The sequence below is a fragment of the Carettochelys insculpta genome, chromosome 2 (genome assembly GCF_033958435.1).
Source record: "Carettochelys insculpta isolate YL-2023 chromosome 2, ASM3395843v1, whole genome shotgun sequence".
In the NCBI taxonomy this organism is placed as follows: domain Eukaryota; kingdom Metazoa; phylum Chordata; order Testudines; family Carettochelyidae; genus Carettochelys; species Carettochelys insculpta.
The window spans coordinates 54,268,924-54,286,427 of NC_134138.1; the positions used below are offsets into that span (position 1 = coordinate 54,268,924).

General features: G+C 44.3%; 1 protein-coding gene across 1 annotated transcript in view; it reads right to left on the minus strand.

The window, feature by feature from the left end:
- Positions 1-592: 592 nt before the first annotated feature.
- Positions 593-17,504, minus strand: part of LOC142008505 (carbonic anhydrase 3-like) — a 29,151-nt gene continuing 12,239 nt past the window's right edge. Inside the window, exons 3-7 of the mRNA XM_074985708.1 lie at positions 14,939-15,057; positions 12,418-12,510; positions 8,551-8,616; positions 6,681-6,836; positions 593-1,799 (exon numbers count right to left, since the gene is read on the minus strand). Of these exons, the coding sequence (XP_074841809.1) occupies positions 1,680-1,799; positions 6,681-6,836; positions 8,551-8,616; positions 12,418-12,510; positions 14,939-15,057 (554 nt within the window). The 3' untranslated portion in view covers positions 593-1,679. The remainder of the gene's footprint in view (positions 1,800-6,680; positions 6,837-8,550; positions 8,617-12,417; positions 12,511-14,938; positions 15,058-17,504) is intronic.

A 17,504-nucleotide genomic window follows, 5' to 3' on the forward strand; every position in this document is an offset into this window, starting at 1 on the left:
TGCACAGGCCCACAGTCGACATCAGATTGAGGAAAAAAGCCAGTTAGCAGATGCTGTGGTGAAGTGCCATATTTTAGAAATGCTATTTCCTTGGAGTCACAAAAACCATGACAGTATCTTGCAGTACACAAACAGCCAGGGTTAGATAACAGAGTCTTTATCCATCCTTAATTTATACAGAAATGTATTAGGGTGACCTTGACAAGTACAGTTGAACATCTCTAACTGGAAACTCTCATCCAGCAACATCTGTAATCTGGTATGATTTTAGTTAGCTGGATGACCACTTATCATGGGTGTGGCCAAATTTCACATGATCCCATAAGTTTGTTTCCAGCCACCAAGTCCTGGCTCTCAGTGTTTTGTGCTGTTTATTTAGCTGTAATTTATCCCTAAATATCTTCTAAGAGCCCAGAAAGCAGTGGTAGTGTTGGTAACATGCTAGGCAACATTGACCTCCTGTAGTCTGTCAAATTCTCTCATTCAGCACTGGTCAGGTCCTGAGAGTGCTGGACAAGAGAGGTTCAACCTGTATTTTTGTCTTGTTTTTTCCTGTCACCCAAAATAAGAAATAAAACCCAAAACATTGTTTCTTACAAAAGAGTTTATTGCTTCTCTTAGGGAGAAATGCTGTTACTTCAAATTGGGTCATACAATCCTCTTTTATTGCTCTTGCTACCATAAAATAAGTCTAAAAGAGTTGATTGCACACAAATCTCATTGACCTAAGGATCAACTGAACAGATGAATAAGGATAGAATTTGGACTTGACACATAAAGATAAAGATACAGAATTAAAAATGAGTATTAAAAACTCTTAGGATGCAAAAAGACTCTCCACAGATCTACCCACTTTCATTCACTATCTCTGATAAGACCCACAAATGAAGGAAATTAAAGGAAATCCTGGGATTTTTCTAAATTCATTTCACTTCAGTTGTTTTAGCATTAAAATGAAAGCTGACCTTCCATCAAGTATAAGCCAGTTGTTACAATAATTAAAATAGGAACTCTTCCCTCCACAAATATTATAGTCTTAATTTGATCAGACACTTTGATTTCAATTTTCAAGATAAAATTGTATAGTATTAAACTCTTAGTTCATTAAAATCTTAACTTGCTTAATTATCAACGAGAATTCAATGAGTCTCTGTACTCTCCATGTTTCCACATCAATACAAAGAAGTAAACGCTGCCCTCTGGTACACCTGGCATTCCCTACTGGATTATGCTCATACAATTGATCATAGAATTGGATATGTTGCCCATTTTACATTCAAATGACTCATTGTTTCTGTTAATTGTAAACCTCTTAGGGTCTGGAAAAGGGCAAGCACTGAAGACCATGAGATTAATGGAAAAATGCCTTTTCTAGCCATTAGTAACTATTCCTTTTCTGCCTTAAAAATAGCCATATAAATGCGACTGTTAAAACGAATGCAGTGGTCACTGGACTCCAAGCACAGATTCTACATTTTCACATCAAGATTAGAATTTGCCTCAAATAAGTTTAAGACCTCTCAAAATTAGAGTGGGGGACCCATCACATTTCATTTTTCAGTTTTAGACTGTGAAATGCAGCTCTGTATCCAGAGGAAGCGCAGGACAGGGAACAAAGCTAACTAGACTTTGTGATGTAGGAATTGTCTCACTCAAAGATGCCCAATTTCAGCACAGATTTATTGGAATGACGCTCTCACCATCCTGAAATGCCGAGGTTGAGGAGGGCGCCAGTTATCCACCATGGGACGAAAAGGCTCTGTCTCAGCATTCAGTGAAAGGCTACGGAGTTTTGCCATCTGTAGAGAAGCAAAATAACACATCAATATGGAAGTTACTTGGGGTAAATCCAGGGCCTAATGTCTAGACAAACTACTATGGCTGGGTCAAACACTGGAGGTTGGGGAGAAATCTTCCTACAAAGTCACAGAACCTGCTGCATGGATATGCACCAATAATCTCAGCAGGAAAATCATATGCCATGCTGCAAAAGAAGGCAAACTCTGCCCTGCTCCAAAGTCTCTGCCAATCTGATCTGAGGGGGTGGGGGGCAAATTCATTCCCAGACACAAATATGATGTTCAATATGACCCTGGGAATATTAATGTTGCATACTAGCCAGACAGCTAGAAAAAGGGCTCCCTGTACCATCTCAGAGCACTGGTCCACCATGTCTACAGCTTCAATAAAATGAATAATTTCAGCTCCTTAAGCCTCACAACATAAGGCTTGTTCTCCAGCCCCAGGGTCAATCAGAATGTAGGAACCACTCATTTGGCTGGAGAGCCAGGGTTTGTTGCTCACACTTCCAGCAGAGGAACATAATTCTCTTTTACAGAACACAGGCACATGTCTTCTGTTCCATAAGAAATCTGGTCAGTGCAGTGTAAAAGAAAAAGACACAGAGAGTAACTACCCAAAATGAAAAGTCTAGTTTGGAACTGGAGTGGTGAATTCTCTCTGATGTTTAATCCCAGTGCTTTAACCAGAGCATCACCTGGCTGGGCTATAAATTGGGACTACCAAGGGGCAGAAGTTGAAGAAATTATTCCCCCCAAGGCCATAGATTCACATTGGTTGCTATAACCCTCATGGCCAACATGCTACCCTTAGAAGATCAGAAAAACCAGGGGACCTATTGCCTAGACACTATAGTGCCACTAGATAAATATTTACAGTAAATAGCCAGACAGTTACAGTAAATAGATTCACATAGTCAGAAAAAAAATTGGTTCCACCCATTTTCTCCAGCTCAGTCTTGCCCCTAGGCTCAAGGTGATGGGATGCACGGAGTACTGATCGGCAGAATTATGTGACACACAAAGGGGTACAGACCACCTATGCATGAGCCCCAAATCCTTTTTTGTCCCTTTCAGAACAAAAACTGTATAATCTGGTTCTAGCAATAGAGCTCTCAGAGGCTGTGAAGGAGGTGTCAGGATGTGATCCTTTGTGAAAATCCCTTATGGCTGGATTATCCAACAAATCCTTTGCTTCAGTAGTGAGAGGAGGTGCAAGACTGCATTCTGCTGTGGAACAGTAGGAAGACAGTGCTTGTAGAAGGAATATTAAGATAACAAGATGCTGTCTCCTGCAATGTTTTAGATGAATTAGAGCCAGTGCTTCAGTTTGTTTATATCTTTCTTGGTTTTTTACTTTTTTTTTTTGGCTGAAAAAATTAAAAATCCAGGGTTAATTTCTCATTGTGCAATACCACTAGCAGCATTTTCTAGGTCGTTTTCAAGATCTGACAACGTTCTTCCCTCTCTTTGCACTCAGAAATCCCTATTACCATATAACCCACTTCTGCTGGACCCACACCCCACTCTGAAAACTCTGAGATGCACCTCTGGGTGTTAGTAAATACATGTACTATAAAATTCCATGCACACCAATGGTGCTATAGAAATAACACAATCAGGTAATGTTGCACATATCTTCATGTCTTCATGGCTTTCCACAAATGGGGTGAGCACATCTTTTCAGGTACTCATGTTGCACACTGGAATATTTGCCCTTGTTCCTTCAGCCATACAGGAACACCATCTTGGTCTCTGTGGCAAAGGGACAGCACTTCAAACAACTGAAGTCAGCAAATCTAAAATGTTAGTAGGCTTCTAAAATTAGAGACCTTTAAGAACCTCAGCCTGTGAACCTCTCAGGTGAAGACTATTTGAATCTAGTTTATACTGGATAGACATAGCTACCACACTCAGGGGCACTGATCTTACCTCGTGTGTAGACACAGTGTTTTGACCTAGATACTGCTGCTTGAGGGGGTGGTGCTCCTGACACAATGGGACACGTCTTCCTATCACTTCAGCCTGCATTTCTTGGTTATTGCTGTCTTTGCTACAGGGCCATAGCTATGCTGCTCCAGTGTCCACAATGTAGACATGGTCTTAGACTGCAACTGTTTGGGACCGGTACAGTTATTTCGTTCTGTGATAGTTAGGATGACCATATTTCCCTATGATGAATATGGGCCACTTGGTAAAACTGCTCAGATTCAAGCAAGTTCAATGGCAATCAATCCGACTAATCTGGGGTAGAGGGGAAGCACCGTTTGACCTTGACCTCAACCTCTTGACCTTGACCTCAACCTCAGGGAGGGGCCTCACATTTAGATGTTTGTTAATTTTTTTGGCATTTGATAAGCTAGAAAAGCATTTGTTTAAAAAAAAAGTTGTTCCAATACTGTCTCACTCCTTTTTGGAATGTAATTTTGTTTCCAGGTATCACTTTTTTTTTATTTTTGGTATTACGATGAGGGCCCTCAAAAGCTGGGAGTGGCCCAGGCCCCTCTGGACCTGTGAGAGGCCCTGGTCCCAACATGCTTTAGAAGCTCCAGGACCCAGTGGGGGAGGGGGCCTGTGAAGGTCTGGGCTGAGAGGGGTGTGAGCTCAGGTATAGGAGTAATAGGACTTCTGTTCTAGGGCAGGGCCCAGCAGGCTCATGTCAGCTCCATATGGCAGGACCAGGGAGGCAGCACCACTTCCACCCAATTCATACCAGCACCCAGCCTGGCTAAGCTGTGGTGGTGTTGGGTGGAGGGGTGCTCAGCTCAAAAAGACTGAAAACAGATTAGGGTGCAAGGAGGTGTAGCTCAAGGTGTGGAAAGAGGAGTGGCCAGGAGCTAGCTAGGGAATGTGTGCAGGCAGCTGAGGGTTCAGAGAAGGGTAGCTAGTGGCTGTGTGCATATAGGCAGCTAGCTCGGCGTGCAGGCAGGGGTAGCTTAGGAGGCAGACAGGAGATAACTCAGGGGACAGGTAGCTTGGGACTATATGTGACCAGGAGGTAGAGATCAGAGTGCAAAGAGGGGGTAGCTAGAAGCAGTGTGTGGACAATAGGTAGCTCACCTTGCAGGAAAGGGGTAACTAGGGGCTGTTTGCTGGCAGGCATAGCTACAGGTTGTGTGTGGGCAGGGAATAGCTCAGGGGGCTGGAATGCGGTAACTAGATTCTGTGTGCCAGGAGGGCTCCCCTGAAGCCTCTGCTCTGTGAGAGCTCTGCCAGCTATGAAGTTGGGTCCCCCTGCAGCTCTTACTGGCTATGTGAGAAAATGGGGCTGGGAACTGGCCAGAGGCAGGGAGTGAGGAGGAGTGGGTCTGTCACTGGGCCTGCACTGCACTTAAGGTTTTTTGGGGGGGGTGCTGGGGGGCCCAGAGGGATCACCAGGGCTCATGCATTTAGTCCCACAGCTGTCGGTGTCATGGGCAGGGGAGAGGGGGAACAGCAGGGATCAGGGCAACTGCCTATGGGGAGAAGCATGCTAGGGCTTGGGGGTCCAACCTGGGGAGTGGGGAGGAGTGGTGCACTGGGAAGCAGCTCTTACACCTGTGGGGATGGGGACACTGGGGATCTGAGCTTCAGCCCTAAGTTCTTGTCCTCAGCCCCATGGGGTCACCAGCTTGGGCATTCAGCTCTGCAGCTCCCAGCTTCAACGGGGGACGAGGGAACACGGCCTGAAGGGGCTGCCAGACTCCACCCCCATCCCACTGAGAAATGCTGCTTCAGGGTGCACGTGGGAAGGGGTGACACACACCCCAACCCTCTAACAACGCAGGCTGCCTCTTGTCCGACCGACTTAGTGTCTATTGGCCCCTGAACCCTGCCTGAGAGCACCACCCGCTGGCACAGCCTGCCCAGCCTTCACCTGCCAGCCATAAACAAGCAGCTGCACTGACCAGGGCTGCCCAGCAGGGTGAGCAGTGGAGCTGAAAATACAGGACAATTTGCTTGTTTTTTAAAAAAGGTCGGGACAGTTTCCTTAAATATGGGAGAGTCCTGTTAAAAACAGGACGGATGGTCACCTTAGTGATGGTACAGTGCCCAGCACAGGAGGGCTCTGGTCCTTGAGCATGGCTAGTGCAATACAATAACATCACTAACAATCATTCTGCCTGTAAAGCACAACAGCATAGCACTAATTGCAAGTCCTATTTATCCACTCTGTAGAAAGAGTTCCCATGGCTGGGACTGCCAACAGGCTCTGTGCCCCTGCTGGCTCCCAGCTGTGGGGCTGGCGGAGTCCCTCACCATCCAGCTGGAGATCCAGTGGCTGGGGTTGCTGGTGGGGTGGTGGGGACTCCAGTTCCTGGGCTGGGCTGCTGTAGGGCAGTGGGGGAGGCAGGTCCCGGCCTCTGTTGCTGTGGGGCCAGCGAGGCTCTGCTGCATGGCTCAGGGGCTCTGGCTCCCAGCCCCATGCTGCCGCAGGGCCGCAGAGGGCTATGGCTCTGCACTCCCACAGGGTGGCAAGAGCTTCGGCTCATGGCCCTGCTCTGCCATGGGGTCTCTGGCTCCCAGGCCAATGGCAGCCTCCTGGCCTCAGTCCTGCAAGATCCCCTGCTGGGAGGAACACTGATGTGGAGGTGCTGGTACTCAGAACTGGTGCATACCACCACAAAGAAAGACCTGGAAGTATGGAGGCTTGTGCAGCTCTTTCAGCGGATCCCATTAGCGTTCTTATTGATGCCAATTGAGGAGATTATTAACAGAAAAACCCAATCCTGAAGTTCAGTTTTCATTCTATTTTATCTCAGACTTTACTCATGCAATTTCCCATTGACTCCAGTGGGAGTTTTCCTTATTGAAAGGGTAAGGTTGGGGCAGTTAAATAAATTATCCAAAACCATGAGAAAACCATGACAATAGGGAAATTAATGTCCAGCTGAAGTTTACCTGGTCTGGGCTGACAATAATTGGTTCTCTCAAAATAATCCAGGTAACACACTCTTCGCAAGGAGGTTCAGTGAAGGAGCCATGGTAAGTCCAATAATCCCAAGATTTAGGGAAAAGAATTGATGGATCAAAGTTTGGAAATGGAACCTCTTTCCCCTAAAATAAATAAAACACATATATCTCTCTTTAATAACACCAGTGGAGACACCAATCTTGCTCAGAGAGACACATTTCCACAGAAGAATTAATGAAATATCCAACATCATGTAAGAGGTTTTCAAGCATTTTTTGTCACTTACTTTTCCAGAAATGACTGCTAGCTCATGGCTGCTAGCTCATGGCTGAAATTTCTCCAAAAAAATAAAACTAGATGCTCTTTATCAAAGTGTCCGCTGCTGTAATTAAGTGTTGTAACATCTCATAAACACTTGTCCCCATAATGCACTGTTGCCTAGCAGTTGTGGCTATGCAGGAAATATTTATGTCCAGGATATTTTTTCACTAGCCCATCCCATCATTACATAAATATGTCGGCTTGCTTAGATTTATACTTTGTAAAAAATAAATGTAACAAATAAAATTAAAAATGCTATGCATTTATTTTCATCCCTTAGCTCATGCTTTCTCTGCTTTTCTTGAACAATTTTTCAGGATAGCTACAGTCCACTTTGGGGATTATGTGATATTCATCACGGTGGCTGGGCTGCACTATTCAAAATTGAACATCTATATTTCCACTGTTACTAAAACAAGGTGGAAAATGTGATGGGCAGTCTCAGCTGCCATGTAATGCGGCTGGTACAGATGTTGCCTGTTTAAACATAGTACTTGACAGTGTTTGACTCTTCACTCACTCATACACCTTGGGTTACAAGAAATGAGGCTGCGCCACACGGAGAATGTGGCATGAAAAATGCTTTGAGATGCTAACAGCAACGAAAGGTTCTGTGGCACCTTATAGACTAACAGAAAAGTTTAGAGCATGAGCTTTCGTGAGTTAACTCACTTCTTCAGATGCTGATACTTGAGATGCTAAGTGAGAAAGAGATGAATGGAAGGGATGGGGGAGGGAGGAGCTGACATAATGGTGGACCAAAGAGGATGAGGGACCGAGTAATAAATGATTCACTGTTGGCTAAGTAGGGAGATGTAGATGTACGTAGGGACTGAAGATAAAGCAAAGAAACGGAAAGATGAAGTGATAAAAAGTAGGGAGCCAATTCAGGGATTCAGGATTTGAACCTGCAAATCAATGACACTGCTCATATGCTTAAGCACAGGTTTAAGAGATTTGCTCAATCGGTTACAGAGTACTCAGCAACTTGCCGAAGCAAACTCTTCAACAGATGGGTGACATAATCAGTGTCACATGTACTGTGACTTGTGAATTTTCTTTTAGCACACTTAGAATGAACCCCGCCAATGTTGGTTACAGACTAATACTCAGTGGTTTCACTCACTCCAGTGTTAACATAGGCCCAATATGATAATTCTAACACAATTTGAGCTCTCTTCCATGGGAATTCTGCCTATATAATGGGACAAGGCCCTCAGAACATAAATTATTTTGAAAAAAAAAACAGTTTAGGATCACATATGCAATGATAGTGGAGCTGATACCAATGAGAGCTGCCAGGCAACTGATCCAAAGCCCACTGAAGTCATTGCAGGACCTCAAGAGAAGTGAGGAGGGAAATTACATTTCTCCTTAAAGAAAAAAAAATTATTCCAGGCCAGAGTCACCCGGATGCTCTAGTCCCTAGGTTTTGTTGGAACAGTGCAAAGCACCCAGAGCAAACTAATGAATACGCTTTTCACTGCTGCAGGTCTGCCATTGCCCAGCCTAATAAAATAAAAACTATTCCATTACCTTTGTTTTAATACCATTTATTTCTTCAAGAATTCTCTTCATCTCTGGTTTGGGAGTTTTTCCCACCTGCAATTCAGGAAACAAGAGCAAAGAGTAGTTAAGACAGCTATTTTTCCCCCTTCATCATTATAGGTCCCAACTGAACGAAAAACTGAACTTTACCCATCCCATCTGTCATTTTGAATAGCAACACTCTGGGCTTGTATACACTTGCCCCAATTTCGAAGGGGGCATGTTAATAAAGGCAATAGTAGGTTACGAATGAAGTGCTGCGGTGAATATGCAGCTTTTCGTCAGGCTAATTCTCTCCCGCAGCAACTTCGAAGTGTCATACTTTGAAGTGCCGGCATGCATGTAGCCGCGAGCACTTCGAAGTGCCCAGGCTACTTGGAAGTGCCTTTAGTCCCCAGAATTTTGGGGAACGTACACCCAGCCTCTCAGAGCACTTTGTAACTGAACAATAACAAAATGCTGCACCTCTTATAGGGAACAACACCCTGAATAATTTCTGAATCAAGGCATTGCTTGATTTTTCATGACAGTAGTATTTGCTAAAACATCATACAAGGCTCAATCATGCTCCAAGCTGAAGGAGCTAATATGATTCCCTTTGATTTAAGTGGGGGCATGATGGGCTCACAGTACTGAATATAAACGTGATACGAAAGAAGAAATTCTCAAGATTAGCATTAATTTGTTTCACAGCTCATGTAATTTTTACTTATAACAAACAGAAAAAATAGTTTCTTTAGCATGCATATGTACCATTTGATGCCAATTTTCCTACCAAATACACGCAGTATGCAGTAGCCTGAGTTTATTAAAAACACAATGATATGCTAAGTTGAGTATCAAGGGAAAATATAAGCAGAAAGTTGATATCTCTGCAAAGGATGTGAGCTCATGTAAAGTAAAAAAGAAAGAGGAAAGAACTACTATAATATGATCTCACACATACATTAAAGTGTCTGCCTGCCTGCACTACATTTGCTCAAGAACTCCTCTTAAACTGTAAGAGCTGTGACCACAAAATTTGGTATGCACCTTCTTCTTATCCTAACTTCAACCAAGGTCAGGATTTGGTTGTGCCTGGAAAGTAGAAAATGCTTGAAATCCCAGGACAGACAGCCTGCACACTTTGGGGAGCCAGCTGGAGGAGGCAGACCCCCAGAGCCTGGCTCCCCCAAGACAGCCTGCAGGCCAGGGAGGGCCTGTTGAAGGGTGGGACTGTCCCCATAGTCTGTCTCCGCATCCAGACAGCCTGTTGGCAACAGGGGACAGCTTGCCCCCACAGGTTCACTGCAGGCCTTAGAGGAGGGGGGCCTGCTGGAGTACCCAGCTCAACAGCCTGCAGGCTGGAGGGGAATGGGTGGGGAGGGTCTGCAGGAGGGAGTGGCAGCCCCAACAGCCTGGTTGTCCCCTCTCCGACAGCGGCACTGGAGGTGGGGGGCAACCTCTGACACCTGGCTCCCCAGTTAGACAGCCTAAAGGACACAGGGCGGAGGGGGGGATTTGAGAGCTAGGCAAAGCCAGATACATCTGTTAGTTTTCTATTATTTCACAAGAGGATAGCAGTTTATGGGAAGGCCCTGGGAAGGCTAACACTATCTAAACGAATGTAATTGCTCTTCACTGAAAGAGTGTCTTAAAGCTTGGTTCATACTAACAGTAATATACATATGTCCTTATCCCCTTGGTCACCATTGTGAGTCCCATATCGACCAAACATCCACTGAAGTTTGATATGAGAGGAAACTTCAGAAACAGGTTTATTTTCACAAGATCACCGCATAATGTGACTGGTACATATTCAAATTGGCTTCAGCACCCTAATGCTATGTCTACACTAGACGGATTTGTTGGCAAAATAACCATTTTGTTGACAAAACCCAGGGAGCGTCCAGATTCCCAAGGCATTTGGTCGACAGTAAATAGAACGCAGATCTTTTGTTGACAGCTATACCCCACTTCCTACAAGGCATAATGGCTCTGTTGACAGAGATCTGTCAAAAGAAAGCCAGTCTGGACTTTCCTGAGGGCCCTATATTGACAAACAGGGCTTCCAGTACACCCAGCAGCCCTGTCTGCTGTGCTTCTGGTTGGCTGTTCTCTGCAGCCTGCTTGGCAGTTTGGCTGTGATCTTTTGACAGAAGTTTTGTTGGAAGAACTGTTCCAACAAAATCTTCTGTTGACAAATCCCTGTAACTGAGACATAGCCCGACATACTGAAAAGGCTTAAGCCTCATTTGCAGAGATTTGTGGAAGTTCATGTGGCATCTGCTCCTAACCAGTGTTCAAAGAGAAATCCCAATATGAAAGACAAATTATTAAAGTTCAACATTTGAGGTCTCTCGCTATACTACTACTGGACCTACTGAGTTCTGCCTGAATAGAGCTAAAGAACTCAGAAAGAACCTCCAATTTTGGCCTTTTAATATTACAAAAAGACCCAAATTAAAATATTGGAATAAATTCTAACAAGTGGGAGGAAGTTTAAACTTGGGCTAAATCAAAGCTTCCTGTTTGATCCAATTTCTGCAATGGGCTGAACCAAAACCTTACATCTGAAGACTGAGAAGATTTTGATCAGGTTCCCAGCACAGTAAACCCTTGATTTACATGGAGGTTGCATCCCGGGCAACCTCTGTGTAAATCAACTTTTGTATAAATGGAGGGGGGATGTTGGGGAGATCCCCGGAATTCCCCTGGCTGGGAGAAATGAGGGGCTGGAGCCTCCGCTCTAGCTGGTGGGTCTGGCTCCCCCTGCAGGTGGGCAGGGGCCAGGTTAGGGGTAGGGCGGGGCACCTCCTGCTCCAGCTGCCGGCCATGCAGAGCAGCCATGGTGCCCCTGCCGTGGTGCAGCTTGGCCCCGGGGTTGCTCAGGCAGTGGCAGCGCCAGCGGTGGCACTGGAGCCCTGGGCTGCTCCAGCCATGCTGTGGCTTGACCTAGGGGCTGCTCAGGTGGCGGCTGCTCCAGCCGCACAGCGGGTTGGCCCTGGGCAGCTCCAGCCCTGCCTGCCCCTCTCTGCCCCTGGTGTTGCAGTGCCAGGCAGCCACATGGCAGGAGTTGCCTCCTAAGGAGACCCTGAGCTGGCCAGCAGTGCAGGGGTAAGTGGAGATCTGGGATATAGGAAAGTAGGGTCGCGCCCCCGGACTTGACTCACGTTAATATGAAAACACATAAGTCGAGTCTGAGCAAAGCGGGGGCCTACTGTATAGAGTGCGAGCTTGGATCTATCTTAATTGATCAAAAATGACTGTCTAAATCCCACCGCTAGAAACTAAAATTATCAACCCACAGGGGTAAAAAGGTGCAACTGATATATGCTGGGAGTTTTTGGTATGTATTTTCTCAGAGGAAGACTAAAGCAGAATCTTTCTGAGAGATCCCTGACCAGGCAAGTCCTCAATACACCAGTGCTGGGCTTTAGGGATGGAGGGGATGCTGGTATCAGGGCAAGGGGGCCCTCAACTGGGCTCTGGGGGGAGGGAGTACAGTTGTATTGGCTGCGAAGGCCCGACAGCTGGACTCTGGGTGTGGTGGGGTTTTGGGTGTCTGGTCGCCTGGCTTTGCTTCAAGGGGAGGACAAGAGGGGCAGAGAAACGGGAACTGGGTTGTCATAGGGGCTTCTTTAATTGTCTGCTGCTGGGGTAATTTTTATGCGTGTATGTATTGTCAGAGACGGACTTTTTCCACAAGTAATTTGAAACAAATTACCAAACTAATTAACGCTGATGTGATTTCAGGCTAGTTTGACAAATAAAATTAGCAAACTTTTAAAATATTGTGTGCAGAAATTTAAATTTTTGATGCAGAATGCCCCAAGGAGTAAATAGGCCAAAGAAAGAATGAATATTTCTACTTACTTGCAGAAAAATACCCAAGATAGCCACACCATCATAATTTCTCAGGGCTTCAGCATAATTACTATATTTTGAATACCAGTGTACCAAATGAAGCTGCAACCAAAGAAAATTAAAGTTAATAAATACTATTCTGCAATAATAAGCCCCCAAAGGCCAGTCCTGTGTTCCCTGTGCACCCCATTGAAAGATGTTTAGGTGAACATGGCATGCAGTACTGGGCCCCAAATGTATCACTGCATAAAAAGAAAATGGCTACATCTACACTAGCCAAAAACTTTGAAATGGCCATGCAAATGGCCATTTCAAAGTTTACTAATGAAGCACTGAAATACATATTCAATGCCTCATTAGCATGCGGGCGGCCGCGGGACTTCAAAATTGACACGGCTCGCCGCCGCGTGGCTCATCCAGATGGGGCTCCTTTTTGAAAGGACCCCAGCTACTTTGAAGTCCCCTTATTCCTATGAGCAGATGGGAATAAAGGAACTTCGAAGCAGGCGGGGTCCTTTCGAAAAGGAGCCCCATCTGGACGAGCTGTGCGGAAGCAAGCTGCATCAATTTTGAAGTGCCGCAGCCGCCCGCATGCTAATGAGGCGCTGAATATGTATTTCAACGCTTCATTAGTAAACTTCGAAATGGCCATTTGCCTGACAATTTCGACGTTCTTGGCTAGTGTAGACACAGTGAATATGTATTAATACATGCTCACCCTCCACAGCTCTTCCATGTGCATGTGCTTTTTGTAGCATTTATGTGTCACTATTTTGTTTTTAAATCAAGTGTAAAATTTAGAATAGGGAGACTGAACAAAATATTGGAAAACTTACTCAAAATGACTGAACTTATGTAACAGAGGAGACGCTTACCCATGCATACAAATATGCACATGTGCAATATATGATGTATCCATTTTCAGGTTAATGAAATTCTAAAAGAATACTAATTCACTTGTGCTTTATATATTATTATTCTGTAGCTGTCTGCTCTACTCTCATGGATGAGGTGAAACAGCAGTTCTTTTCCACTTCCACTTTCAACAATACTATATTTTCAGGAATTTTTTCAACATTTATTTATCCTTCGAGAAGACTCCAATCTACCTACGTAGTTCCGAATAGGACTGTGGTATTTGAACACATATCTTTATAGCCACGTCTACATAGAGCTATACTCCTGGCAGCTCCATGCTAATGGTCAGTCTCACAATTACAAATGGCTGCTCATTACCATAGCTGCATGAGATTTCACTCTCAGAAGAGGGAGCTGCAGGCAGTAAAGAGGTTGTGTGGACATATCTCAGCCAGCTAAACCCCCTGCTGTTGCCAGTCCCTTATCCCTATTTTGGTTCAGGAAGAAGGGTTCTTTTCAAAAATGGGGTTTGTTTATGAAGGAACCCCATCTACATGGCTGTTTTTGCTTTTGGAAAAGCCTCTTCTGAAAGTGCGATTGTGCAAGAATATGCAAATGAGGTATGATATATGTAAATATGTGCTTCATTTGCATTCTAATCTTGCTCATTTGCATTTTGTTTCCAAAAGCGAAATGCAGTGTAGGTGTAATAATAGAGCATATTTTGAAATAGAGCCACTGGATGCACTATGGTTTATTTTGAAACAGGTGCTATACAGATAGAATAAGGTTTACCAATTTCAAAATAAGCCAACTGCTATTTTGAAATTATTTCAAAATAGCTGTTGCATTGTGCAAACTTTACAGCTATGTCTACACTAGCATTCCTCTTTTGAAAGAGGCATGAAAATGAGAGATATCGAAAATGCAAATGAGATGCAGATTTAGCTATATGGTGGCTCACTTACATATTCTTCTCTCAAAATAATGTCTTTTGAAAGAACAAATGCAGTGTAGATATGGCTCTTTTGAAAGTAAATCCCATCTTTAAAAGAACCCATCTTCCAAAAAAAAAAAAATAGGAAGAAGGGTTCTTTCGAAGACAGGGTTTGCTTTCGAAAGAGCCACATCTCTGCTACTTGTCTTCTTTCAAAAGCTCTTTTGAAAGAATATGCAAATGAGGCACCAGATAGGTAAATCTGCATCTCATTTGCATTTTTGATTTCCCTCATTTACATGCCTCGTTCGAAAGCGGAATGTTAGTGTAGACAGAGCTTAGGTTAGTTATTTCAAAACATCTGTTATTTCAAAATAGCTGCTGTGCAGACCTACCCGAGGTCTCCCACAATCCAAGCAAGTGCCCTAACTGCTGGCACTTAATGAAAATAGTGAATTTCAGGTTAGGGCATGTTTACAAAAAATTACAATTTTGCCAAGGGGCAAGGCTCTTTATTTTTTATCATGAAAAGTTGTGTTTGTCAGCCGAAATTAGACTTCAAGGTTCACATTGTCAAATATTGACTGAAATAACAGGTTTCATACACGTACCAATCAATACCAAAAGAAACAAACAAAAAAGCTTGCGAGTGAAAACAGTTCATGTTGCCCAGCTGCACAATAATTGCAAATTGCACTTTGTACTATACACCAGTAAATAAAATACTGGTTTTACCTCTCCTGCATATTTCACTCCATTCACAGTGTGCTCAGAGCCACGGTCATTAGAAGAACCCCAATGAAAGTGAAGTTGGCGCAGCCTGTAGGTACCTGGCAGTGGTCCACTTCTTAGCACTGCAATTGACAATCCACATCACTATTTGGCGCAGAACTTTTTCAGAAAGCTTTGCTTCAAAAACATATGTACATGTATTTGCCAGAGGATAGGTGCATATGTTTAAGATGTTCAACTACTTCTACAAGGGATCTGGCACCTTACAGGATTGGGTCTATATACATTAGATAAAGACAATTACATCCTTGGATCTGAAAAGGAGGGGAATAAGTTCATGCTCAGCTCTTTTCTTAAATGTCCTAAAATAAACTGGGTCCCCAGGGCTGGCACTGCCAGCAGAGCTCCACATCCCTTCCGGCTCTCAGCCCCAAGGCTGCCAGCTTTCCCATGGCCCCGGCCGGTTCCCCAAAGCTAGAGCTGTTGCAGTCCCCCAGCCCCAGTCAGGTCGCTGACCAGGTTCCAGTCCTGGGGCTGCTGGGGTTCCCATTGCCCCAGCCAGATCCCCAGGGCTGGAGCTGCTGGGCTTCCTGTGGCCTGGTCCCTGTGGCTGGAGCTGGTGGTGGGGCTCCATGCCCCAGCCGGCTGCCAGCCACAGGGCTGCCTGGGTTCCCCTGGACCCACCCAGACTCCTGGAGCTGCAGCTGCAGGCAGATCTCCATCCTCTGGTCTTCTCAATGGGGTTGGAGCTGCTGGTGGGGCTTTATACCCTGACTGGCTCCTGGCTCTGGGGCTGCCAGGGTTTCCCTGGCCCCAACCAGATCTTCGGGGCTGAAGCTGTCAGCGAGCTCCTGGCTTGGTATCTGCCACAAACGGGCAGGACCTGCTAGTAACATTAAAGGCTAAGGCTTAGCTTTAATCCATAAATTCCAGGGCCAGAAGGGACCAATGTGATCATCATCTGATCTCCTGTATAAGACAGATTACAGAACTTCACTGCAGAAATTCACAGAAACTATCTTTTAGAAACATGACAAATGGGAGGAAAGAGTTTCTTGTATGTTTTGCTTAAAACATGGTAAAAAACAGACAGATACACTTTAATAAAGTATAAAGAGAAATTCTGATGGTAATCTCTAACTTGTACATGAAATATATCAAATATACATTTCACAGAAACCGCTCACAAAGACTAAACAAAGAATCCAAGGATCAAGTCCTCAGTGGAGACTTCTGCCTCACTGAAAAGGTAGTAAGATGGTCCTTTATTTTGTTTCAGCTCAAAGACTGGAATCAAATTCTTTGAAACTATTCTGTTTCTGTACTGCTAGTAATGAAAGGATGGACGTTCACTTCCACTTAAAAAAAAGAAAAAGATGACATGGTACATGGGAAAAGGGGTTTGGGTGAGAAACATATATCTCTCCCATTGAAATTGCACACCTGGATGAAGGGACTATAATGTGTCATTATACACCTTACCTACAATTGCCTGTTAAAATCAAAGGCAATCAATTTTCACACATTCAAGAATAATGGGATATTAGTGTATGTTGTGGAAATTATCATCTTCTAGGATTTGATATGCACAGCTGCCATGCTGAATTTGTCCACATATTAAGGTCTCCACTAATGTTTTTATAAATATCCTGTCATTAAACCACTGGGCTGCAGACCTTAATGTGGAGATGTCATATCCTGCTGCAGATGCTAAGTGAGCAGTCCCAAAAGGAGACACAATGAAGTCTGCAGTTTTCCTGCAGTTTTATCCTGGCTCTGACTGTATTGAATCAAACTGCCTTTCAGGGCCTGGCAGCTGAAACAAAGATGTCTACTCCATCCCATCTATCCATCAATATTCCAATATATTTCTTCAAGCGGGAGTGAATGCAGATTTTTGAGCTCTACCATCCATAATCAGATGAAGCAGGACAAACCATTTGGATCATAGTTCTCCCAGACAGAAGATATTCATATCCTTTAGGGGCAGTCCTTTCTCCATTCCTCCTTCATTTGTAGGAGATATGCAAGTTTTGCAGCTGAGTTTAATTTCTCTGTAGATACTTAGGTATTATGTAAACCATTGGTACGCCCAAAATATTTGTTTTGAACTATATTGATTTGGATAGGGAGGACAGCATGCCCAATTCTTGCTACTTTAGAAAAAAAGAGAGACAAAGACACAAGTATATATTTTGACAATGCTTGTAGAGTTCTCCCCTGACACTCTCAAAATCAGCAGTCCCCAACCTTTTCCAGACGGGGGCCCATTTTGACAATTCAGGAAGACTTGGTGACCCAAGGCAATTCAAAAATAGGGGAGACAGTGGGGAGAGCAGAGCCATAACTACCTAATTTTGCACCGAGGCAAGAATATAAAATTGTGCCCCTCATGTTTATATATTCATGACAGTCATTTCATAGAAAAGGGGAAACATATTAATAAAATAATACTACAGTTACTATAGCTAATCAGGGTTGTGGTGGTGGAAAGGCACTCATCCCCAAACTGCTCCCCCCAGCTTAAACCCCACAATCAGGGGTTTGGGAAGCCACACTCAGGGGCTAG